Source organism: Sander lucioperca, chromosome 7 (genome assembly GCF_008315115.2).
Source record: "Sander lucioperca isolate FBNREF2018 chromosome 7, SLUC_FBN_1.2, whole genome shotgun sequence".
In the NCBI taxonomy this organism is placed as follows: Eukaryota; Metazoa; Chordata; class Actinopteri; order Perciformes; family Percidae; genus Sander; species Sander lucioperca.
In genome coordinates, this window is record NC_050179.1 from 12,860,064 (window position 1) to 12,886,159 (window position 26,096).

Below are 26,096 nucleotides of genomic sequence, written 5' to 3' on the forward strand. Positions count from 1 at the left end.
ATAATAGTTAGAAAGACTTTATGGCTGGAGGATACATCTAATAGATAATCCAAAAATATTCAGTTTACAGTGATATAAAAACACAGAAAAGCAGCACATTCGTAGCTACATTAGAGAAGACTGAACAAGAGAATGTATACTCTATTTATTTTGATAAATTAATCAATTGTTAAAACATTTTGTGTTATTTACTTATCGATTTAGCGTCTATTCTCAGCTAGTTTCATCTCTAAAATAATCCTTAGTTGCAGCCCTGAGACTCAACAATTATCCCAATCAGCACCACAGATATAATCCCTGTAGATTTATTGTGGGGAAATTATACATCACAAAATAGCAGTGAGTCACTTTAAACACCACACACATGGGGTCCCACAGGACTACTGCAGTGATTTTTCAAGTCAGAGGCAAGTTGAGCAGACTTGTGATGCTGCCTGCTACACAGCGCCTCTAGGGCCGTGCGTGCATGTGCTGACAGAGGAGGAGAGTAGTAGAGAGAGGTGGGAGCGCAGAGAAGAGAGCAGAGCAGTCATTGTGCGTGAAGGACCCTGACAGTCCGGAGCGGCAGGAGTTGGAAGAGAGGAAGAAGACGCCTGTAAACAGTACCTTCACCTGCAGCTGAAACCCACAAAACCCCGCGGCGAAAAAGTGCAATTGGACAGAAATTCGCGCGTGGTTTAACGTTACTTGTGCCTCTGCAAACACCTTCAGGAGGGAGTTCACATGTTTCTGTACGTCGACGAAGAGGCAATGTTTAGACGCAGACTACCGGCAGAGCCCCGCGGAGTTTGTACGTGTGTTTCGTAGCTTGACACATGTATGAAGATATTTACTAAATCAGGAGAAACAGCAACAAGGAGCACCGCGAATGTAGTCTTCAGGGGGGAAAGCGAAACACTGTACCTGCCAGTGTCTTCCCGCGGTCATCCTCCTGCGTGTTTCGGTTTCTCGCAGTACTGTGTGGATAAAGTAAAGGGAGGATGCAGGTGAAGAAGCACCGGGACTCGGACCGGAGCGGCGGGGACATGCTGGAAGGAGACGGCCTCCGCAAAAACTCCTCATGCTTCTCAAATATCAAGATATTCTTGATATCGGAATGCGCCCTCATGTTGGCTCAGGGCACCGTTGGAGCATACCTGGTGAGTGCAACACAAGCCGAGCTCATGCGGGATTCACACAGTTAGAGACCCTGCTACTGTAGGACATATTAAGACTTGCGTTATCCAAGTCTGGGCTTTATTTATTTATTTATTTGTTTATTTTTCATATATATATATATATTTTTTTGGGGGGGTGGGGGGTCTGCTGCCTGTTACGCTTTGGACTAACGTTAAATCAGTGATTCCCAACCTTTTTGGTCTGAGATCCCCCACAGCCCTGTCAGATGAACTCGCATAGCGACCCCTTCATCAATTCCCAATGTAGCTACGTATGTTCCAAATGTATTGCTAGCTACCGCTATTCATTATATATAGTGGATATTGTTAACTGAACTGTCAATATTAAGGTTGGTTTGGTCAGCAGTCGTGCTACTAACGTTACTAACTTGGAGTGAAGCTGAATGTTTCAACCATATATCAATTCACGTTAGTTTAAGCTATTACTTTTAGCTAACGTTAACTATTTCAGCCGTTGGTTAGCTAGCTAACTATTTCAACCGTTAGCTAACGTTAACTATTTCTAACTTTTAGCTAGCTATTTTAACAGTTTCTCGATTACTTTAGCCAATCATTCGAATTGGTTAACGTTGGTAATTACTTTTAACTAGTTATTTCATATTCTTTACTTTTAGCTAACTCTTTCAACCGCTAGCTAGCTAGCTATTTCAACTTTTAGCTATTTTAACCGTTTCTCCTTTACTTTAGCTAGCTAGCTAGCCAATCATTCGAACTGTTTAACTTCAGCTACTTTTAACTAGCTAGCTAGTTATTTCGACCATTTATTCATTACTTTTAGCTAAACGTCTGTGCTCGCTTGCAAACTCGTTTTCAGACACTCCTAGCTGGCTACATAACTGCAACATGTAGCTAGCTAGTGTTCAAGTGTGTGACAGTTGGTTTCATGTTAATATGTGGATATATTCTTACAATCAAATCATAACTTAAATTTCTTAAAATTAGTTGAGCTAACTTTACTCAAAAATCTTTCCACGTACCCGCTGGCAACTTCAGAAGTACCCCCTTGGGTACACATACTCTTGGTTGGGAATCACTGGACTAAATGACACGTAGCAGAGCAATGACAGGACATAAACCTCTCTGCTGCACAGTAAAGTACAGCCTGCAGGACAGATTTCATGCTGTTCAACGGTACCTTGTTTGTTATAGCTGTGAGAAAATTTAAATGCTGCTTGTGCCATGATGTCTAATTTATCTTAACTAAAGCTTGACTTTAAAGCTATGCCTAGCATTGATAATGACAGTCTTATCATGTTTAGGAAAGCAGTCATTGGCTGATTTTTTCCAAAATGTCATTCAAGGTCAAGGACCAACCCTCCCCTCCCTGTTATTTCCTGACTTTTACTCACTCTTTCACTTTCACTATTAATCACACTGATAAAGAAATAAGGTGTTTAATATGTCCTCTCTTCTCATAAAACCTCACAATGTGTATTTTCATGATGCAATAGCAATGAAAACATCTAAACACAGAAAGATCTGAACTCATGCAGAGACTCTAATATAGATTTTGTGGGACAAAGCTCCCCAAAGTGCTCCAAAATATTCCTGAAAGCGTCCCAGAGGAGCTTAACAGCTTCAGGCAGCCACTGTGAACATTTAGTTTCGACATAAGCTATGTTTATTCTCCAAGAATCACATGTTTCCTCGGGCTGCTCACAATTAATAGTCTAAACCCTGAATGCCTTGGCCATATTTGGAGTGGAACATCTTATCTTCTCTGTTAGTGGACCTGCTGAGCATCAAGCATCCCGCAGCTCAAAGCAGCGGCAGCACGTCTGTGCAACTTAGAGTCAGTTAGGATGATTTCCTAAAGCGGACTTCCTCTTTATCGTTTATTTCTAATAAAACCGGCATTACAATTGTTTTCTTTCTATGGCACATGAGCTTTGACACCTGTTCAAACAGTTTGAACAATAAACCAGGTGAGGGTGGGAATTATTTACTCACAAAAACACATGGTGCTTTTTTGGCCTACTTTGTTTCGTCAACACAACAGAGCTAATTAACACAGAGCTTTATTTACATACTGTGGGCACGGCATTAGGTAACTTTGAGACAATCTGGTGATTGAATGATGGGACTAAAGAGCGCTTGCTGGCAGTAAGGGTACAAAACTCAACTATCATGGCCCCCTTTGCTTTCTGTGAGCTGCTTACTGCACAAGGCATTTAGCAGCCTGACTGCAAATAAACACACAGTCGACCTGCACAGGCAAATACCACAGAAGTACAGACTTGATTGTCATTGTTTCCTGATTCATTTTGGGTTTTCTCAGTTCTCCGAAATTCACTTTGCTATTTTTACAGTTTTTGTGTAAGTGATAGTGAATTAATGGACAGATTATTTTCAGCAGTTGGTGACTTGGTCTCATGGACATGAACGGTTATTGTCGTTATTGATTAATCTGCAGAATATTTTGAGTAATCAAATAAATCATTTTGTGTATACATGTCTAAAAGGTAGGGGGAAATGGCAATCACTACTTCCCCGAGCCCAAGCTGACGTATTCAGATGTCTTTTTTGTCTGACTAGAAGTCTACTTACAAAGTTATTTCGTTTATGATATATGACAAAGAGAAGCAGCCAATCTTAAGAAATTGTTGGTTCTACACAATTTACAAGCTGTCTCATTTTACCCAATAATTAAGCTACAGGGACACGTGTATTGTTCCCACTTTTCCTGGAATAACTCCATCAGATTGTAATTGCAGGAGTAGTTGATAATGCAACATCTACACTACTATGTCTTGGTTAAAAAACAAATATCTTTTGCTACATTTACGCCTCGTATCCACAATACTGCAGCTTTTCCAAGCCCTTTAAAACGGAGACATTTGGAAACCCTGCTGCCCCCATTTTGGTTTGAAAACTCCAGGGTTGCTATGCAGTCAGGAATGCACGTCAGTCAGGCAGTCTTATCAGTTAGGTAGGCTTACATACCTTTTAGTAACAGTTCACCTCGTTGTCGGTCCAAGCAAATAAATCCCGGGTCTTACTTTTCGCCATTGTTGTTCTTTCTCTAAAATATTTTCTATATTTTCAATTTATACATCCATGATTTTCAACCGCAGAGTAACGCGAGACAATCTGCTACACGCCCAGTGTGTGCACGCCCAGTGTGCACTAATGGTCATGGGATATGCGTTGTCAGACGTGTAAATATGGACGGAGATTAGTTCTGCTACTGGAGCTAATACTCTTGTGTGGACGGAGATCGTTTTTGTTTCAAAACGGCGCTTAAAAATGAAAACGTAGATGTAGCCTAAGCCCTGGGGAGCTCTATTTGTGATTTCTGTGTATGCAGCACCTGAGGCTCTAAGCTTGGTTATAGTAACACCTGATAAGAACCTATTCTTCTGACACTTCAGAGCTCGAGCTGCGAAGTGCAACTAACACCTGAACTGTGTTCGTCTCAGCTGAGCAAACCTGTCAAACTGCAGTCACACTGAATCAGCTGAGCTTTGGAAGGAGGGAGAGGCCCAAATAGTTTAAAAACCACATTGGCAGGGGAGGAGTGGGACCCAAAAATCTACCGGGATATTTAGTAGACCACCGGGGGTGGGGGGGATGAATGTTCGGATGGTGAATGAATGAACAACACACAGCACAGCAACACAATCCTTTTTTCTGATTAGCCTGTGTTTGTATTGAAAAAAGAGGCTGTTGCGGCCCGCCGTAAGGGTTGAGCAGAGGCTGCACAGTTTGACCAGCGGGCAGTGTGGCCGGGCAGGCCACTCCGCCTCTGAACATTGGCATTTTTAAACCATATTACATATTATTATTATTATTATTATTATTATTAATAGCTGTGTTTCAATAAAGAGCATTCATTTGCACAGATATCACTTAGTTATAGAGATGCACCGATTACAACTTTCTAGGCCGATTCAGATTTTTCATTGAGTTTGAACTGCCGTTACTGATTTTAGCCGATTCCGATTTCATATTTTCTAACTACTTTACAGCTCACACAAATATTTATTTTCTATCTTTTCTTTAATAGAACATTTTACATTTTGCATAGAACATTTTTTGAACAGATAATCGCTATAAAATAGAACTATATAAATTACTCCTGGTGTGGGAAATTCACACACATCTAAAGTGCAATGTTATGTAAGAACCATTTCCTTCTTTTCACATCCAATATCCAACTAAATGTGATTATATTTAGCAAACTAAGCTTCTTTATGTATGAAAACATGTAAAACAGGTAATGGCAATAAAATAATATATAAATAACATAAAAATAAAATAAATATAGCCTTGCAGTATAAAGATATTTCTCAAAACACACACACAGGCCTGTTTGAACGTCAACAGTAACGTTACCTGGAAACAGCGTGTAGTAGGGCTGAACGATTAATTGCATTTGCGATAATATCGCAATATGTTAAAACGCGATTTCCTAATCGCAAAGGCTGCGATTTGGTCACATGACTCGCGAGAGCAAATCAGTCTGCACTCCGCAGAGAAAGCATTAACTAGCACGCTAACGCTACACTGTACCTTGAGCTGATTTCTGTCATTCAAACAACTCTGAGTTGTAGTTTAAAACTTTTACAGCCATTTTAATAAAATGAAGGGTTTTATTCGGGCTTGAGTCTATACATGCAGTTAATGGATACAGGCACACAGAACTCAAGGCTCGATTGGCAACGATTAGCTCTGATTAGCGGTTAGCGGTTAGCTCCGTTATCTGATAAATGACGTTCGGTGAGCTTTCACAGCAGCATGGCTGCAGAGTTTCAACAGTTTTATTAGTAGAGTTAATCCCACGGCAAGAACACCAGCAACTAGCTAACGTAACGATAGCCTCTCTGAACAAGTGCACACGGCAGCACGTAACTTCACGAGGGGGAGGGGCTGGAGGCAGCTCCTCTCTGTGCACTGTAAAAAAAATACACGTGTGTGTGTGTGTGTGTGTGTGTGTGTGGGGATATATACTATATTTTTACTTATTTAACTGTCTAGTGTGTAATTGTGTGTTACTATAAATTATTATATTATTCTTTGTTGAATAATACAGAAGACAAAGAGCTTAAAAAAATAATCGAATCGCAATCGCAGTATTTGGGGAAAAAAATCGCAATTAGATTATTTTCAAAAATCGTTCAGCCCTAGCGTGTAGTTCCTTTTTTTTAGCAAGTTTGCTTTATTTGTCATTGTGCATAAATATGAACACTACCGTTGCTGTCAACAGGCTTATCTGCTAACGTTAGCTACCGACGGTTACCTCGGAACAATCCAGACGGTACCCTAGGGTGCTGTTACCTGAAACAGATGATTTAACGTCACCACTCATTTTACACACAGTTTAGCAACAAAACTAAACGCTGAGGGAAGATTACTACGTTTTTAATGTTGGTTTTGAGCGGTATGCATCCCCACTAACCTGGAAAGCGTTTTAAACAGTAACGTTAATACAGTGTGTCGGAGGAATACACACACCATCTCCTGCAGCGGGGAGTCCGAGGCAGAGGGACCGTCACCGCAGCGTTCGCTAACGTTAGCTTCTTGTCTCATCTGGGGTCTGATAAACAGTAAATTCATTGTGTCAGTGTGCCCAATGCTATTTTCCAATAAACTGTAGCTGTGAGTGCGGTTTTCTTGTTCCAGTTGTTCATCATCAGAGGGGAGAGAGAGCAGCTGACCGTTCGCCTGAGATCAGTAGAGCAGACAGCTCTGCAGAGCCGTGTATAATTACGACTTTATGACATTTCATAAACAGCTGATGGAGTGGCGGTGCGTGTGCACATGTGATGCTGATGTTGCGCGATGTTAATCATGCTGTGCCCGAGTGCATTTGACCGGCATAAAATCGGCATATGTCAGACTGACCTGCCGGTAGCCGGTCATGGCCAGTCACATTAAAATTGGCCAATTCCGGTCACCGGCCGGTCAATCGGTGCATCTCTACTTATTTAGTCATTTTATTTTTCATTAATTAAATTTATGCTGAGATATCAAATAATTCAGGTTAATACACAGACATAAATCAAAACATACAACACCCAGGTAATTTATTATTGCTGTGTCAGCCTTGGGACTTTTTTATTACCTAGCACACAGGTGTAGCCATTAACAGAATACCTGACGTCAGGTGCCCTTAAGAAAGTGGTAAAAGTTTAAAAGTCCAGTGTGACGAGTGTTTTTTAAATTCAAACATTTTTAGTGTTAAGGATAGACAGTTTATTCATATAGATAAAGAAACTTAAAAAAAATAAACTGAATGAACATGGCTAACACTACAGATGTAGCTTATTTTAGACACAAATAAAAGAACTCTTTAAAATAGCTAATTCCGAGCAATTAAAGTACCTTTAGCTAACCTTCAGTCAACCTGTAGTAGGTTACACCTCATAAAACAGAATGGAAATTATTCTAAGGAGCCAAGGCTTCAGTTAAAAACGTCAGCTGTGCCTTTACAAATAGCACAATTTCAGCACTTCTACGTCAGTGCTAAGCCTTAATGTGCTGAAGTAAATGTCAGCATTTAGCTGCTTTTTTGCTGCTTGCTGAAAATACAGACCCTGTCAGTACATCCTGAAGAAAAAAAAAAGTCTGGAAGATTCCTCGTGCTCAGACATGACTCGTTCTTCTGTTAAGTGATGGGATGTCGCACAGCATGACAAGGTTTGTTTTGTTTCCATGCAACAGATTAAACATTTCCACAGTTTGAGTTCTCTGGAGATAATGAGGCTGTGACCACACTGACCAGTATGTAATCCACTCGATTTTTCCTGTATAATTTATTCTGGGTGTAATCCTCCTGGAAGGCTGCCTGTTTAAGTCAGAGTGGAAGTGCATAAACATGTTGAACCTGGAGACGAGGGCTTAACTCAGTGTTTCCACTGCTGAGCTGAGAGCAGAAGCGTTCAATCAGACCTCCCCGTAACGAGATGGGATGTGATCAGATTGGATGATGGCTTTACTCCCTCTGCTATACTTTGTTGCAGTGTCACAGTCTATGCAGAGCTGAAGCTAGTGTCAACAGGTTATTGGGGCCTGGCATAGTTTTTAACAACTGGATGAGACAACATTGCAAACACATGCCAGCTGGGCGGAGCCAGCCATGTGTAAATGCAGCACATCTAGTGTGTTTGCATTTTGTGAGAAAGAGCCACCAGAGGGGCAGAGACATCATGACTCATTCTGAAGTTTTCTATCTACTCAACGCCACCAAAAGGACTCTTGCTCAAACCGCTCCAAACAACCAACCCCCCCAGTGCTTTGATGTGTAGTGAAGATGTCACTGCAGCTGTGTTCAGAGCAGCTGCAAGAACGACTTGCTGTCACTTCTGCTTCATAAAAGTCACAAAGGACAACTTTTTTTTTTTTTTTACTCCAATGACAAAGCAAAAAGGCTCTCCAGTCAGTGTTTGTTGTATTTGACAATGGCATCTCATTTACTCGCCTGTTGTGCATTCAATATTGTGTCAAAGGGAACAGAGTGTAGAGAATGGTGATAACGCAAAGTGTTTGGATAGAATTTATAGAAACAGATCACATGTTATTAGTAGGGACTGAAGGGTCCTCTCTGCTTCAGGACAGATTGTAGTATTGGTCAATTAGTACAAACCTAAAACTTTAGAACATCACTTTTCTGTTCATCACCAGTTTTGGTGTGTAGATTGCAATCTTGTTCTTTAAGAGACATTGGAAACAAAAAGAAGACGGTATTTAAAATGTGTCTGATGTCAAAAGTGGATAATACATGCTGAATGCAACAGAAAATGGGGGGGAAATGCACCAAATATTTCATTTTTAATCTAGATTTTTCCAACAGAGAACTCTGTTACTAATAATAATACTTTTGATCAGTCACCCACTACATTTGGCCTCGAGGAGCATAATCAAGCATGGACACATTTTCCACTGAAAAAACACAAGTTAATTCATCATGCAGTGCCAGTGTCAAGTGTCACTTTCCTCAGAAAAGGGATGTTTGTGTTGGCAAGATCCCATCACATTTTGGGGTAATGGAAAATTGTGATGCCCTTTCAAGGACAGTTTGGGACAGATCTGAAAATAGCTTTACAACTGTTTAAAATGTGATGCTGTGGTTCACATGGCACAGAGAGACTGTTCCCACATATCACAAGCAAACACATTCCTGCTCTGCTTTAAAATGGATTCATTATAAAGTCTTTGAAATACCATGATGAACTTAGTGTTTAACACAGTTCATGCAGTCTCTCGCAAACTGAAAATAAATGTTTTTTTAAACTGTGACAACTACAGTTAACAAACCAAACTGGGCTAACCAACCACTTACTGCATTTGCGTCAGCTGGAAGTTGCTGGTAGGCTCTAGCTCTTGTGGATGATAGCTTGGGAAAGAGAGAGAAGCTTGTGATGAGCTGTTCCCACTGAAGCTACATGTTGCTGTGCCCAGCTAATCAGAAACAGAGGCCTGTTTCCAGGGAGGAGCCACAGTGTCAAACATCTGAACAGCTTGTTATTCATATATTCCAATGGAAAGGCATAGTTTAAAACTGATGATGAAAATGCACTGATCGCAATGCGACCACGCTTTACATTGATGAATCATACAATGAATTGTCTCTTTCAGTTGGTCACATTAGATTCCCACATCCTTGGTTTTGTATTTGTGCTACCTGTTGGCTGCATTCAGCATCCTTCCCATGAGCCTGGTTTGATTTTGTGTCTTGTGTTTTTTAGGTGAGTGTGCTGACCACCCTGGAGCGGCGGTTCAACCTGCAAAGTGCTGACGTAGGAGTGATAGCCAGCAGCTTTGAGATAGGCAACCTGGCTCTGATTCTGTTTGTCAGCTACTTTGGGGCCAAAGCACATCGGCCCCGTCTGATCGGCTGCGGGGGCATTGTCATGGCGCTCGGCGCCCTTCTCTCAGCTCTGCCTGAGTTTCTAACTAAGCAGTATCAGATAGAGGAAATGTGGAGGACTGACAAGGGTCGGGATGTTTGCTCCAACTCCAGCAGCACGGACGTTCAGTTGGCTGAGGACGTGGTATGCGGCAAAAGGGCCAACACCAACATGATGTACCTGCTGCTGATTGGAGCTCAGGTCCTGCTGGGGATCGGAGCCACACCAGTGCAGCCCCTGGGGGTGTCCTACATCGATGATCACGTGAAGAAGAAAGACTCATCACTCTATATAGGTGAGCCACATTCATAAAACTGTGTGAACAAAATTAGGGCTTCAACTAATGATTGTTTTCATTGTCGATTATTTCCTCGATTAATCAATTAGTTGTTTGGTCTATAAAAAGTCAGACAATGGTGAAAAATGTCACTGTCAAAGTTTTCCAAAGTCCAAGATGACGTCCTCAAATGTCTTGTTTTGTCCACAACTCAAAGATTTTTAGTTAGTGTCATAGTGAGAGAAACTAGTGAAGAAAACTATAAAATATTCACCTAGTTGCCGATTAATTTAATAGTTGACAACTAATCAATTAATCTTAGCAGCTCTAAACAAAAAGTTAAAAATCCAGATTGTACCTAATCCGTTGGAAAAAAGGGTAAAAATCAAAGTCTGTTTGCCAAAGGTCACTGCTGAAGGAAGGTTAGAGAATCTTTGGCTGAATTAAATTGCGGTTAGAAATAAGCAGTGTCTAAAGAAACGGATGATTATCACACTGTAAATTAACAATCTATTTGCTGCACACTAATACACACAATACACTAATTTCCCAAGGCAACTAAAACTGGTACAGTGGAAAGACGGCCATGAACGTGTTTGTTCATCAGGTGCGATGTTTGCACACTTTGAGTCAACACAGTATATGTGCGTGCTCTTCTGCTGCACACCATATCCCTTTGTTCCAAGCACAGGCCTGTTCATGTGAGTGCCAGGTGAGCAGATCTTGGAGCTTTTTAATCTCCATTACAGCCGTTTCAGTGGCGAAGAGGCCAGATGCAGGTTAAATGTATCTGCTTTGCGCAATCCTCTCTCAAAGGCAAGATGCTGCTGATGTGGCTTCTTTGAGGTTTAAAGGTGCATTCAAAGTGCTTTCTGTGCAAAGTTCTGAATACACAATGGCTGTTTAGGGATATGTATTTGCTGTGATATGTACATTTAGCCATTTCAGAATGCAGAAGGAAGCTTTAATGCTTGGCTCATTAAGCCATGGATGATTTTCACTTTTTCTGCAAATCCATGTCAGAAATTTTACAGGAACAACCAGCCAGTGAAATATGCTACAGTGCTAATAAATATATATATTCGGCATATAGAAGAGCAACATATGTTGAAGGGAGTTTAACATTTTGGGAAATACACTTTCTTGCCAAGAGTTGGATGAGGATACCACTCTCCAGATATCAGAGGGTATCAGTCTTCTCATCTAGATTTTGCCAAAGATTTTAATGTGTACTGGGCCACATTAAAGACCGCCTACTCAACTCATTCAAAGTATTTCTCATGTCACAGAAACCACTGAGAGTGAATTGTATGTTTTTGATGTTATCATACTGTTGGTGATGTGTCTGCGTTTTTGTTCCTGTGCTGCCTGCTCTTATTCCCCCCCACCCCCCGGCTGTCTGGAGCTCTGTGCCCCGCAGTTGCATGGAAGAGGCAGCCGCCGGTAGACAATATCCCTATATTTAATTTTATAAAACTTCTCTTAATATGTAGAATATTACTACAGACATTTCTGCTCTTACGTCGCAACTTCTCCTTTTGCTATTTAGTAGTCTTGCATTGCCAGACCTTTCTCCACTGTGCTGGATTAAACGGTTTCATTTCCTATAAATTCTTCACAAATAAAAGTCCTCCGTTATTTTGCTATTTAAAAATGTTTATTATAAAGCTGCAACATCAGGAAATGTTGGGTCTTCATCAGCAGTAACTCAACACAACTCCTAGTGGAAATTAAACTTAAAAAATAAAAAAATAAAGCAGATATAAACTAAACTTCAAACCAGATATTCAGTTAGAAGCTACAAATGTACTGAGAGCTAAACACACTGAGACTTTTAAAAATGTCTTTCTCTCCTAAACCAGTCCCGGCACCCATCAGTGGACATCCTAATGTCGGCACACAGATGTGGGCAACGCTTTTTCATTAGGCATCACACGATTCTAATGTATGATTTATGTGAGAGAAACAATTAAAATGTATACACACACACAACCAGCCTACCGGTATGTGCAGGAACAGGAATTATGTAACTGTTTGCATATAGAGCAGGGAAGTGAGATCCGATCACAAATGGTCACTCAAGACGCATTTGGAGACGCATTCTGCTGCCTGGTGGGAACACACATACTAAGAGCTGTCCACTTGTGATCGGATCACTCAGATCAGATTTTAATACCAGGTAGAAAGGTGCCTTTTTGATGGAGTAGATGAGATGTGTCTTTGTTTGTTATCAGCATGGAGCAGAGACAATAAGAGCCTGAATAGAGGATGAGTTCAGCCTGGCACTCACCCCTTTTCTGATACAGCAGCATGCTGACCTGCGAACAAAGGCAGCAGTGTGCTCTGTACTGTAATCTCAAGCCCAAAGCTGATTTCTTAATTTCCGTCCATTGTGTTTATTTGTCCCCAACATGAGCTGTTTTTACAAAAAGCACATTAAGCTTTGTTTGAAACAATAAAGGGCCTGAAAAAATGCCACAAAAGGCTTTGACATCTTGGCACCGCCGTAGTGGCTTGTTAGCAGTTTACAGTGGGAAGTGGACTGCGACTGATTGAAGATTGGCAGGTGTAAGGGAGGCAAGATTTGGTTCTGTCCTCCTCTGATAAGCTGCAAGGAGAGTTGGAGGAAAAACAATTGGTGAGCAGCGAGGAACAATGTGGTATTGAGTGCGCTCAGCTGATTGTCCTAATCCTTCTGCTGCAGGCATGTCATGTGCCCCCAGCTGCATGAATGGAGTAGATTGTCTAAAATTCTGTGAGATTTTCTTTCACATACTGATAATGTATTTGGGTTATTCATCAGTTTACGTCAACAAGTTCACATTGTTACAGCAGCGATAGAACGTTTTGTTTCGAAACATTGTCATGGCCAAATATTTGCTTATTTCTTGTAGGTTTTGCATACGTTCTGTAGGCTTTGGCTTCAGTCTTATATTTCATTTTAAATTCACTATAAAGATACTTGGGAATAAGTCCCACAGCATCACAAGATTAAATTTAAAATATGATAAATGTAGTATTGTGATATTTACAAAACATGAGAGTGAATTAATCCATCTCATTAATTATTTTGTATCGACGGACAGGTATTGCAGAAGGTTTTAGGGGGAATTCTTGGAGTGGTTTGAAGAAGCCATTAGCGAGGAAAACACCTTTTGAATCTGCAACCAGAAACTTGACATTCGTCTCATAACAGCTGCAGACAGATGTGCTGTAGAAACGCATCAAGTAAAACTTCTTCCGTGATCAAATTTTCACACTGCCAGATTAAAAGTGTGTATCTACTGTACGTACTGTTTAGCATATAGACTCTTTCACAGCTTTAAGTTTTGAAACGTTTTCACACATTTAATGGGAGACTGGGTTAAAAAAGTATTTACTTCACTTTCATTGTTTAATTATCTGATATCACATAATTTAACTTCAGTGCAAGGTGAAGAACATCATAAACCCTGATTTATGGTACATTACACCTAGTGTAATTAAAACTGCAAATTTTTCCCACAGCAACTGTTGCCTGCTGCTGTTGTCAGTGCACATTTTCGCCTGGTGATGTGTTATTGTTAAAATTAGAGCCTGAGCCAAATGGCCAGGTGGAAAGACTGTGCCTTCGGCAGAGGCGAGCCCCACCCTTTAAGAGTATGGCGGTGCAGGGAGAGCAAAGCCGAGAGGCCTGGAGAAGAGCCATAATTACAGAGTGAGACAGGAATGCCAACCAGCCAGCCATGAGGTGGGTCTGAGAGGCCGGGACGCACATGCATACCACACAGGCCTGTGAAAAACAACTCCTCCAGAGGCTCCAAGTGCCTGCTTTACTGTGTATACTGCAGCAGACACGGCTTACTGCTGTTTAAACAGCTGTAAAACACACTCAAGCAAAGTCGGCTGTGACTCTTAAGAGAGCTTTTTGTCTCTGTCTGGTTAAGATATGTTCACTGTCATTGTTAAGAATTTTTAGGAACTTGTTCTGCTATGTGGTACATGTTCTTCTTAAGAGGAAGTACTTCAGTGTTCTTAAGAAACAAGTTTGAATGCCATCACCAAACCGAGTCAAACATGTATTTTATGGCATCGTGTTGTTTTGGTTTGTTTCCCAAGTCTAGACGTAGGAACTCGTCTCTGGCCAAAGGAAATAAATATGATTGGACAGATTGCGTCAACAGGCTCTTCATTCCCAGTGCTCTATGACCTTTCACTATCCACAGCTAATTCTGGCTCTTCCCACAGGACCCCTGACTACATAAATATACTGTACAGGACACACAGAGAAGGGTTTAGAGCTGGCGTCGTTTATCGTACAGCACAGACTCCACCACGCTGCCTCTCCAGGTTTCAGAAGCCTTTAGCCAGTCTGCAATTTCTTTATGAAACTATAATGTGCAGTAGGGAGGGAAAGGATTACATTAATTTATTCATCGATGTCATACAGATGCCTACAGATTTAGAAATGTGGACGTTGCTTGTAGCACAATATAAGAAATATGTGATTAGATTCAAAAGTGCTGATGGAGAAGAGGCTTAAAGTGCAATTTTATAATGTAGCTTCTGCCAAGGTTTAAAGTCTAAATTACACGTTTTTTCTGCTAAAGCATTCATACTGTATATGCTATGTAAGTTACTTGTGCTGTGCTCATTACAGCCATGCTAGTGGCTCTGGATGACTGTCCGTAGGCACTGTGATGTTTTAAGATGAATGCTAATCAAATTAAAAAGTAATTTAAATGGTAATTTCTGTATTTTTCGACATGGACTCTATTTTCTCCATGTATTTGTGTCTTAGTGACTAATGTGAACAAAAGTCTTTGAAATTGGTCCAGTATTTTTCGAGAGTGCTGTAACCAGCAGCCATGAACCAGGCCGCAAACCATATAGGGCAAATGTGCACCTTCAATGTACATTTTTGCCACTGACAGGCTCAGACTGTTATTATAAGTGTCTGAATACATTATAGGAAGAGGGTGAAGTCTCGTTTTGAAATCTTGCGAGGTGACTTGTTGCCAGAAGACAGTACTGTAGAACTTTTGATGTAGTGTGGAACACGAGTGGGGAGAGAGGAGTTTCGGGGAGTTTGTTGTTTAAGTACAGAAAGCGTGTGTTATCTAAAAGATTTTTAATTGCGCATTTCAAGATTGTGGCAACACTTTGTGTAGCTTTCATAGACGTTACCTTTGGATATGGACACATTGAAGTTGAGGCTAGTTGTGCTACAGCTACAAATAGATCCTACACTCTGGTCCATACACTGCACCTTACAGATCATGGGGTCTGCAGTGACCATTTTGAACAGGGATGACTACTGACAGCCAAAGAGGAGACGAAATCCTATACCAAAGCACATTTTCCTAAAGAAAAATGCTGTTCCAAAAGTGGAGAGCTGCAGACAGAGCGGAGGTAAGCTAATGCTATTAGCTAAAGTTACTATGTAAACCTGGCATCAGTACTGTAAGTTACACACAAAAGCATGGCAGGACAACGTCAACGTCTCTATCTTTCTATGTAAAACAAATTTCCTGCATATCTACTGTACACCACCTAGCCTCTTGGATTAAGTCAAGAAACAGCCACCTCTACTAGTCTAGAATAAACTGTTTGTGTGCGTTTAGCCACCACGACATCCCAACTAATAAAATCAACAGGGCTAATGAATGAAATAGTTCCTCACTTGGAGATATTTCAAAAATGTTTCCTTGGAATGTCATACATTAGAGATATTTCTCTAAAGGACATTAGAATCCCTTCTTTAAAGAGGTGAAGTACTTATTCCTTTTTTTGCCCATATCTGGAATCCTGCATTCAGCATGCCTGGTTTAAATGAAACATTGCCCCACACTGGGCTGAATTGTGACAGAGAGTCCAATATGTTTATATATTCTTTTACCTCATACCATACATTAACCATATTAAAAACTATAGGATGTGCAGTATGTGTTTTTAAGTACTTCAGCTTGGCTGAATACAGGTACAAATTCAATGATACCTTAAAGGAACCTGACTCTGTTCATCCAAGACGGAGCATCTCCAGAAGAAGAACAGAACATTATAGTTCTCAATTGTGTTGCTAAATAGTACCAATAAAAAAATTGGACATTTCAGCCCCCCAGTATCAAATAGAAGATACAGCATAGATAAGTGGATTCAAGGACAATTTTAAAGATAATTTTTAAAGCTCCACTGATGATGGGCCAACTTTGAAGGCCTAATGCAAGAGGTAGACTGGGATAGGATGGATAACTTTTTAGGCTTAAAATAAGTCTTTCTTTTTGTGAAACTGTCTAACTTGCATTAGACTAATCTAAGACCAGAAATCTGGACTGGTCTAACACTAACAGACCAGTCTAAATATCTTTGTGGACTTGGCCTCAGCATGGCACATCTGGAGACCCTTCAAAGATCATATTTAAAGCTCCACTGATAATAGGCCAACTTTTCAGGCCTCATGATGATGATGATTTCAGGCCTAATGCAAAATATGAATGGCCACGTTACAATTAAAAGAGCCGACTCTTTGATTCTCTTTGTTTTTTGCTTGTAATAGTTTGTTTACATTGTGTTTAGGTGCCTAGCTGTCAAGTTAACACGTACACCAGCCCGCCCAGTCAGTAGCTTGAATGCTCAAGAAGCATTTATATTTCCCCAAAGACATATTTTCTTAATTTCAACATTAACAGTAGAATTTAAAACCATTTTCAATTTTGTCTCTCTCTCTCTCTCTCTCTCTCTCTCTCTCTCTCTCTCTCTCTCTCTCTCTCTCTCACACTCTCTCTTTCACACTCTCTCTCTCTCTCACTCACACACACACACACACATACACAGCCAAACTACCAAACTAGGAATGACAGTCCAGCTGGGGGGAAACACAAAGGTCTTTTTTCCCAGTTGTGGCCTAAGACAAGATAGCTGCCTCTACCTGGAGAGCGAAAGCATTAAAAAAACGCCTTTCGTATCTCTGTATTTTTGTTGCCAACCACTGGTTTGTATTTTATTTTCAGGTCTTAGCTCTGTCTTTCACCACAGCTACTGTATATTTTTTTAACATATTCCAGCAATTTTCAAATGGTATATTTCATCATTTTGTGTTCACTTGAGCTCTGCAGGGATAAATTTAGCTTCAGGTTTGTTAGGAAAACCGATTGCAGTCGTCACAGTGAAAAAGGTCTCAGAGGGATCCTCGAGAGACTTGTCAACATTCCTGCTAAAATGCTCTGACTCCAAACAGTTGCTGCAGTAGGGCGTTTATATAAGCTACTTAAACTCAGCGCATGTTAATGTCATCTTGAAGGATTAGATTCTAAATGGGGTTTTCCGTCCCTGCCATAAGCTGCATGCTGAGTTTGCCTAACAACACCAGTTTGTTTTATCTCAAAATGATAAACGGCATTGCAGTAAAAGTTCATCAGTCAGCCCCTGCTCCTCTGCATTACTGTTATGAACTGTGTGGGTTTGTCTTTCTGCCATGTGTGACCGGATGCTCAGTCTACTGTGCTTCAAGCTGAATGACCCAGAGACGTTTACTGTAAGTTCTGCTAAAGGCCCGGACACAGTGGCGGCCCCTGCTCGGTTACCTCGGGTTAGTCGTAGAGTGTAGAGAGGGCGCTGAACATGAGATTATCTTGTATCCAACTAGTCAACAACATGCTGCTGCTGTCTCAAAGCTAATCAGTAATTATCCTCAAATACTCTGAGTATCATGTAAAGGAGTCAGAAAGGAACAGAGCTGACATAAAGCTAAGCACAGGGAGACTGCAACACTTGCTTGCATTTTGGTAAATGGAAGGTCATTGTGATTAGTGGCTGCCCCAAGTTAAAGTTTTGTTTAAATCTGAGAAGAGACAGTTATTTGATTTGAATCTGCTGTCATTCCTTGAATCTAATTTGGTCATCTGTCTTTCATTCCTGCCTGGTGATGTGGTAAAACATAAAGAGCAAATTTCTCCGCTGTTGATTTTACATTTTTTTCATCAGCCGCTGCAGATACTGAGCTGATTGAACGTGGTTCTGATATGAATCGGATGGGGTGGTGTGCAGAGCTATCTGGTAGTGTTAAATGAACCTCAGAAGGGTGTGGACTCTGTTGATTATTACATTTGCACATTTCTGCTGTGCGTCAGGCCATGTGGTAGCCTCATAAGGACTCGTCATCTGGCTGCTTGTGAAAGTAAATTACCTCCCCCACTCAATCTGCTGTTTTTGTGGGATAGTATTGCAGTGACAGTAATTATGCCAGTGTATGTTTTGCTAGAGTCTGTACAGTCCTGTCTGTTGGACGTCTGGCTGGTCAGATCAGATCAGACAAACAACTAAAGGTTTCACGAAATTTTGTTTTGTTTTCAAAACATTACACACAAAATAGAGGGAACCGCTGAACACATGTTAACCAATTTCCATTTTAACTGTTATATCAAATAACGATACAGTAGATACTAACTAGTAGAACTAAAACGAGTTAGGGTAGGGTGTGGTAGGGTTATTTAGACTTAAAATAAGTCTTTATTTTTGTGAAACTGTCTAACTTGCGTTACACTAATATAAGAGCAGAAATCTGGACTGGTCTAACACTAACAAACCAGTCTAAAATATATTTGTGGATTGGCCTTAGCATGGCAGATCTGGAGACCCTTCAAAGGTAATTTTTAAAGCTCCATTGATGATGGGCCAACTTTTCAGGCCTGATGAACCTTTCATCCTTTAGCTGGACCATGAGGGTACTGAGAAAGTGTCAGTTTAAAAGCAAGTAGATAGGTCAGACCTCTGCAGGAAATGGATCAGTGTTGGATAACAGATATGAAACCCTCAGGCCATCTCACCAGAGCCTGCAGAGCTGTATGTTGAAGCTTCTCGCTATTGCCATTTCTACTAGATCGCCATTTGCAGCAGTGGACCCAAGGCTCAGCAGCCTGAAAGGTGCCCCATGTGGAATCCTGCTGCATTGTGGCTAGTATTTTGGCCTAACCGGGCTTGTGCTTCCTTTTCCACTCCATCATGAATTCCTGTGGCCTCAGTAAACCTCACCATGCCACCATGCAGCCATCTCGAGGCAATCTGGGTCAGACTCTGTATCTGCTGATTAAAAAGGGGATTTTTGGTCATCCATTGGGGGAGGAGCGTGAGGATAAGAGGTGGGTGGAGACAGATCATAAACACAGCAGCATCAGCAAGCCGTTGCCACAGAAACGACTTTGTTGGTTGTTAGGCTGTTTTTTTTTTTACTATTGGATTGAGATGCTGAGTCCTGCTGTGGAGGATGCAGCTGTCACTCTCCTCTGCCTGATTTTTAAACCACACGGAGTTCAAAAAATCACATGCATGGCTGCTGATCAGCTCCCATCATGGACTTGCTGACATGTAACTGCTCTGAAAAATGAGCAGTTTAAGTATACTGCAAGACCTGACCTTGAACAAGGACTGTGCTTTAGGAAATATAGATTCACGCTGTGCTTGTGGCTTTGCCACAAATCCCAAGACTCATTGATTGAGTGGTGTGTAAGTGGTTGCTCTCAGGGCTCCTAGGATTACTCGGAAGCATGTTCAGCACTTAATCTCCATATCACTGATGGTGGAGAGTGAGGGATAACAGTGCCTAATTAAATGGACTTTGATCAATAGGTGGGCAGTAATTATAGTTAACCGTTTGATTCAGTCAACTTTTATTTAATCTATGTGTAAACAGAAGTGAGTCTATTTCTTTCTGGCTTCACTCTGATCCAACCACGTTTTGCTTAATTTGGCTGATTCTCATGTGGTATGATATGAATGCTCAGTTTCGATGGCTCCGTTTTCAACCATATTTTCCAGGCCTTTGGCTCTGTCAACATTTTTATTCCTCAAAACACCTCCCACATGTCCTTCCCCATCAATTCTCTTCCTCAGGATGCAGCACAGTTAGTCCCATTTATAATTGGTGGTAGACATGATGTACAATTGTCCTTATATTGTGCGCCTGCTTCTCACATGTTCCTGGAGAAAGGGGGGAAACAGGCTGTTGGCACCTCGATCCTGATAATTAGGCCAAGCCACCTGCTGAAGAAGCTGTAACCAGCTGCTGTCAAAGAGTCCCAAACCTCTCCGTGCTCCTCGTCTTCAAAAGAGCAGCTGCAACTCTCCATCAGAGAGACGTAGAAACTCTGGTCTTTTGCCCTTTCTTCTTTATGCCGTCATCCTACTACCCAACTTCCCAAAAATGGAGACTGTGGGTAGCTCCTTCTTGGCGCCAAGCAAACATCTGAAGCAGGATTACAAACAGATCACTGTAGTAGGGCAGAACGACAATGCTTTGCTCTGTTACATTAACTCCTACCCAGCGTCTATCCGTCCTTCTCTCCCCTCTGTCTCCGTCTCTCTTCCTCCTCTGCTCACCCGGTGTACACAGAGCTGGCAGTCTGCTTTCAGCATCACACCAGTGCCCTGTTTGACAACATGCCCGGTCTGTTTATGTAATCTTGTGGCACAGAAAGACCATCATTATTATTATTGTAACAAAGTGTGCATTACTGTAATGTTTAAAAATCACTAGCCTTGCACAGAAAAGATCTGGCAGCATTGATTCACATTAAAAAGCTGTTAATTTTAATGACGTGCACCGTTTACGGTCTGGTAACCAACAATGAAGATCATTTCACTAGTTAGAAGTGTGGATTTAAATCTGTAGAATATGAAACAAAAACAAATGGATGGACTTTTAGTTAAAGCAGACTAATACTGATGCCATTTTTGTTAACGAGGGCTTTCACTGCTTCCTGGAATAGTTGAAGAGTCTGACACAAGGTTAATTGGACTCAAAGATTAACTGCATGCCAAGTTAAAGTAGCTTAATGCCACTGACCTACAAGGTAGAAAAAGAACCTGATTAGAGGCAGTCTGAGCACAATGTCTCCGTTTTATTATATTGTGCATGCTAACAGTGAGTAGCATGCACCATACCAGGACCCTGAAACTGAAGCAGCTAAATGGAATTCATCATTATTAGTATTTACTCTGGTGCTTTTCCTGCTGTGACATGTCAAAATGTCCAAAAACTTCTTTTAGACCTCCTCTTAGGACTTTGTGGGCAAGTACTGACTGGGCTTGATTGACCTCTACCTAACTCTGTTGTCAGCTTTGTTACGCCTTTTTAGGCCGAGACAGATGACACATTTATCATTCTTATCCGTACATGGAGTCTAGTAGCATCAGAGGTTTTGAACGTATACAAGATAAGAAGATAAAAGATAAAAATTAGTTCAGATAGGGGAGGCAGGACCACCCACATATTATAATAAACCTGTCTCGTATCCATTTACGAGTGTTGATTTAGACAAAATGCTTTTTAAACAATCATTCTTATTTAATTTCCCTCACGTCCGTTGACTTTCCTCTGCTTTTTTTTTTATTATAAAGATCTAAGTGTTACCCTCCCTCAATATTTATACATAAGGAGACACATACAGAGTTTGTTCTTTTCCCAAAGTTTAATATGATGGCTTCACTCTGTCTTATATAATCTAAGAGGGCCGGATGTTGAACACATTTATTTCCATGACGGGGCTTCAGTGTTCCAGCTCTGACGTGTATCTCACTAAAGACCTTGTTTTTCCCTTTTCCATCTCGCTGCTGTGTGTTTTACTTAAGTGATTTTTCTCTATATTGTCACCTAAAGAGTCCTGGGATGTGGCTGCTCAGTTGTCAGCCCCTGAATTATAAAAGAGGGCAGAAATCTGTCGGGCACAGCAGATCTTCAGTCAGCATTTACTCTCTTTTTTTATACCTCTGATATAAAACAGCTAGTATGAATATAATAAAACAATGCAAAATACAAACTATTATTTGCATTTCCTATGAAATCTTATTCCAAGATAACATCTTCAGATGTTTTCTTTTGTCCGACAGTCTAAACCCAAAGATGTTCAATTTACAATAATATGAAACGGAGAAAAGCTGGAAACCGAAAATGTTTGCTTAAAAACATGACTGAAACAATCAATAATCAAAATAGTTGCTGATTTATTTTCTATCATTAGACTAACTGATTAATCGACTTAACATTGCAGCTTTAATAAACAGATATTTGTTTTACTTTTGTATTCTAATGTACTATTAAAACTAATTATATTGAACATATATTAGGTTTTTAGTGGGGTCTTTTAATCCACGAAGGTTTAGAATATATAGTACATTTTTAGTATAACATATTCACACCAATTAAAATAAAAATAAAATTGGCATCTATAAACTGTTTAAGGGTTTTGATTGAGCTTGACAGTATATTCTGATTGAAAAGGCTGACAGTAAATGAAATATTTGTGCTTTAAATGCATTAAATGTTACTTCAAATAATATTTATGGTCATAACAAACCTCTGATATTAGGAAGTGAAAGAGAGGAGATGGTGGCGTCTGCTTAAAACAATGTTGTGTTTAGTGTTGCAGAAGGTGACGTAGTATGATGTTTTATTATTGTATTATATTTTTTATGTAAAGCACATTGTGTTGCATTTTATTATATATGTAGTGTGCTATATAAATGAAGTTGACATGACTAGTAAAACACAAACTGTATGTACAGGAGGCTCAGTGAAAGTCACTTGATTGTCCTGCTGCATATAATTTGGTTATAAGCAGTCTAGACTCATATCAGGAGTCTAAATATGAGGTAGTGAAGCCTTCAGTGAGGCCCGACGTTGACCTGCCATTTCAGGCTGTGACCTCTCTGAGGCTACGATTGAGCCAGAGCTCAGCTTAACGTGACAGGGTGTTGAGGGCCGCTGAGAAGCCAGTGTGTCCGCCGGCTGCAGCCCAGTTGACACTCTGCAGTAAACCCCACTGCTTCATCCCCAGGGTCAAAATGCTAATAGTTTCAAATGTGTCCTTTTAGCTGCACTTCTTATTTGGCATCAGTGAAACATTCGTCTGCTCCGGTGCAAGTTAGAAGTTGACTAGACGAGAAGACGCTGTTTTAATGTCCGATCGTAGTTGGACGTGTGCGGAAGTTAAAGCAGGATGATCCTGATGTAATGGCATTTGAATGTGAGTTGAGAGCCTACTTTAAGCTTTGGCGTGTTATTTAGGTCATGGCTCTGTATAGCCAACAGGATTACTATAGGGTACAGCTGACCAACAAACAGTTTGAGTGTTTTTCCCCCTTTGTAACAACAAATTGATAGTTAATTAGTTATTAATTTTTTGTATTATTTTTTGTCATTTTTCAAACCAATCAATCTAGGGGTGCACCGATCTGATATTAAGATCGGATATCGGCCCCGATATTGAAAAAAAATAACTGGATCGGGGATCGGAAAAATTAACAGATCCAAGTTTTTTTTTTGTTTTTTTTTTCCCCCTCTGTCGCAGCACTGGGACCCCTGTTAACTGCGTACCCTTCTCACTCGTGGTAGTAACTTTATAACACAACAATTAATAACCCACAACTAACTTTCTTTAAAAGGATAAAATACCATAGCACATAACAATTTGTGACTTAAACAGTTTCTAACACTAATAATTTTACATTTACAAATGTAGCTACACTGCCGAACGGCATGTTGGGTAACATTATAGCTGCTATCTAGCTAGCCAGGTAGCAGTCAGCTTAAGAGCGAGGCTCCGGTCACTACTGCACATTCAAGAACAGAGAAGAAAGTTAGAGGATGAAGAAAGACCGGAGATACACCAGAACAACGTATGCTCAAGAGAGGAGCCGTTTGTTGTTGCAAGGTTTTTTGTTTCTAAAAAATCGGACATAATTTAGCCACTGTTGTTGCCCGTCGCTCTAATGTTACTCGGCCGTGCTAACGTTACAGTGCTAACGTTAAAGACCTGTCACTTCAAGCATGCAGCAGAGCAACATTACGAACGCAGTCCAACTACGGTCCCACTACAGACCGTTGAGAAAGACGGTTTCAGAGCAATGATTAAAACACTGGATTTAAGATGCCTTGCCTCGCTGAAATACGTCCGCCAACCTACAAACATTAATCAAACAGCGAAGGAGGCTGACAGCGGAGCTACGTTCAGTCGCACACTACAACCACACTACAACCTAACTTACCTGTGGCCAAGGTAGTGTTTATACAACTAGCTTACAACTATTTTGTTTTGAAAGGGAAACAATGTTAAAGTTGTTTGTATGTGTATTAATTCGATTTGAGTTTATTTTACTACTTTGCAGTTTGCAGAAAAAAAAAATAGTTTTGATTCTGTAACTGTTTGATGGATTCTCCTTCATATAACGTTATTGTAATAATGTTGATGAGCCAAGCAAACCCTTTAGCAATCAAAGTGATATTCTATGTACTCCTGACAGTAGAATAAGCCATTATAAACCTATATAAAGGCCCATTATTGTTATTTATTTAAATTAATTTTAAGAAGTTTGATTACATTATCTTTTCGATTTGAATGCACAATTGTTTTTTAAATGACATAAATAATTCAATACATTACATCTATGTTATTTTGTCTTAGTTAGGAAAGTAATGTTTAGTTAGGAAAGTCTGGTGCCTCTAGTCTCTTCCACATGGTGGAAGGAAGGTATAAGGTGGAAAAGGTATACAGTTTATTATTAATGCAACAACAGTATCGGATCGGTATCGGGTATCGACAGATACACAAAGCCCTGGCATCGGTATCGGGACTGATAAAGTCGGATCGGTGCATCCCTAAATCAATCACTGTTTTCAGCCTTACAAATGTGAAGATTTGCTTTATATATGATAGTAAACTGAATATTTTGGGGGGTTTAAACTGTTGAGCATAAAACTGAGCTAGTTTTTTGTTTCGATAATGTATTCAATTCTCATCATGTGAATGGAAGCCCCTTGGCACGCCGAACTGCCAACTCCGTCAAATACACCATGCTCAAATTCACCACAGACTGTATGGGTTGTAGCTGCTGCGGTAGTGGGCCAATCGGTAGTGGGCGGTAGTGGGTTGGTGATGGCGCAGTGGATATGACACATGCCTTTGGTGTGGGAGACCTGGGTTCGATTCCCACTGCGATACATCAACCAATGTGTCCCTGAGCAAGACACTTAACCCCTAGTTGCTCCTCTGACATATATAGCAATTGTAAGTCGCTTTGGATAAAAGCGTCAGCTAAATGACATGTAATGCAATCACACGGCGCATTAAATCAGAGAACGTGTGCAGTGATTGGCTGCGAGCAAAACCATACAAATAGATCTGGGTACAAAAATGATCAAATGCAGGTATCATTTAAATAGAGAAGTTTCGATACTACTTGGTACTGGCTTTTTTGGTCAGTGCGCCCATAAATTTTCTGCTTGTGCCCCTAAAATGTTCGGTTAGGGGCTACAGTGCTCCTAGTAGAAAAAAACCTTGTGTTTAAATGGAGAAGTTTCAATACTACTTGGTACTGGGTTAGTACGGTCAATACCTTTTTAAAGATATTAAGTACTGATACCCAGACCTAATGATCATACTGTAGCTGATAACATCATGCAGGTGTTTAACAGAGTCTCACTGTGTTATTAGCAAATAAAGTGGGCAGGAATTTGAGAATCGCAGATTATGTTGTTGCATGCTTGTATAGCTTTTTACTTATGAATGAAGTAATTGAAAGACCTGATATCTAAAAGCACTTTCTCATAAAATTCTAGTGAAAAACTGCAGCAGGTTGTGAATCATAAGAAGCGGGACACATGCTGGTTAATGTTATAAGTATGTACCTATTAAAATAAACCCACAGTCCAACGAGGCACGAGATATCGCTGAAAAATGTCAGTTTAACCAACCCACATGCATTTTTTAAAAGATACAAACAATTGATATGAGTCATTTGTTCTCTCTTTTTTTACAGTTT

General features: G+C 40.4%; 1 protein-coding gene and 1 long non-coding RNA gene across 3 annotated transcripts in view; one reads left to right on the plus strand and one right to left on the minus strand.

The window, feature by feature from the left end:
• The first annotated feature begins 432 nt into the window (after nt 1-432).
• slco3a1 (solute carrier organic anion transporter family, member 3A1) overlaps nt 433-26,096 on the plus strand; it is a 44,186-nt gene continuing 18,522 nt past the window's right edge. For both annotated transcript variants that reach the window (XR_004897855.1, XM_031283033.2), the window contains exons 1-2: nt 433-1,139; nt 9,866-10,322. Coding sequence is in view for 1 of the 2 variants with exons in the window: in XM_031283033.2 (XP_031138893.1) it covers nt 981-1,139; nt 9,866-10,322 (616 nt within the window). In the remaining variant the exon portion in view is untranslated. The remainder of the gene's footprint in view (nt 1,140-9,865; nt 10,323-26,096) is intronic.
• Nucleotides 6,592-13,175, minus strand: LOC116038540. The gene is made up of 3 exons (XR_004102128.2): nt 13,164-13,175; nt 10,715-10,716; nt 6,592-7,022 (listed from the first exon to the last, which is right to left on the minus strand). It is a non-coding gene; the product is annotated as an uncharacterized LOC116038540 (long non-coding RNA).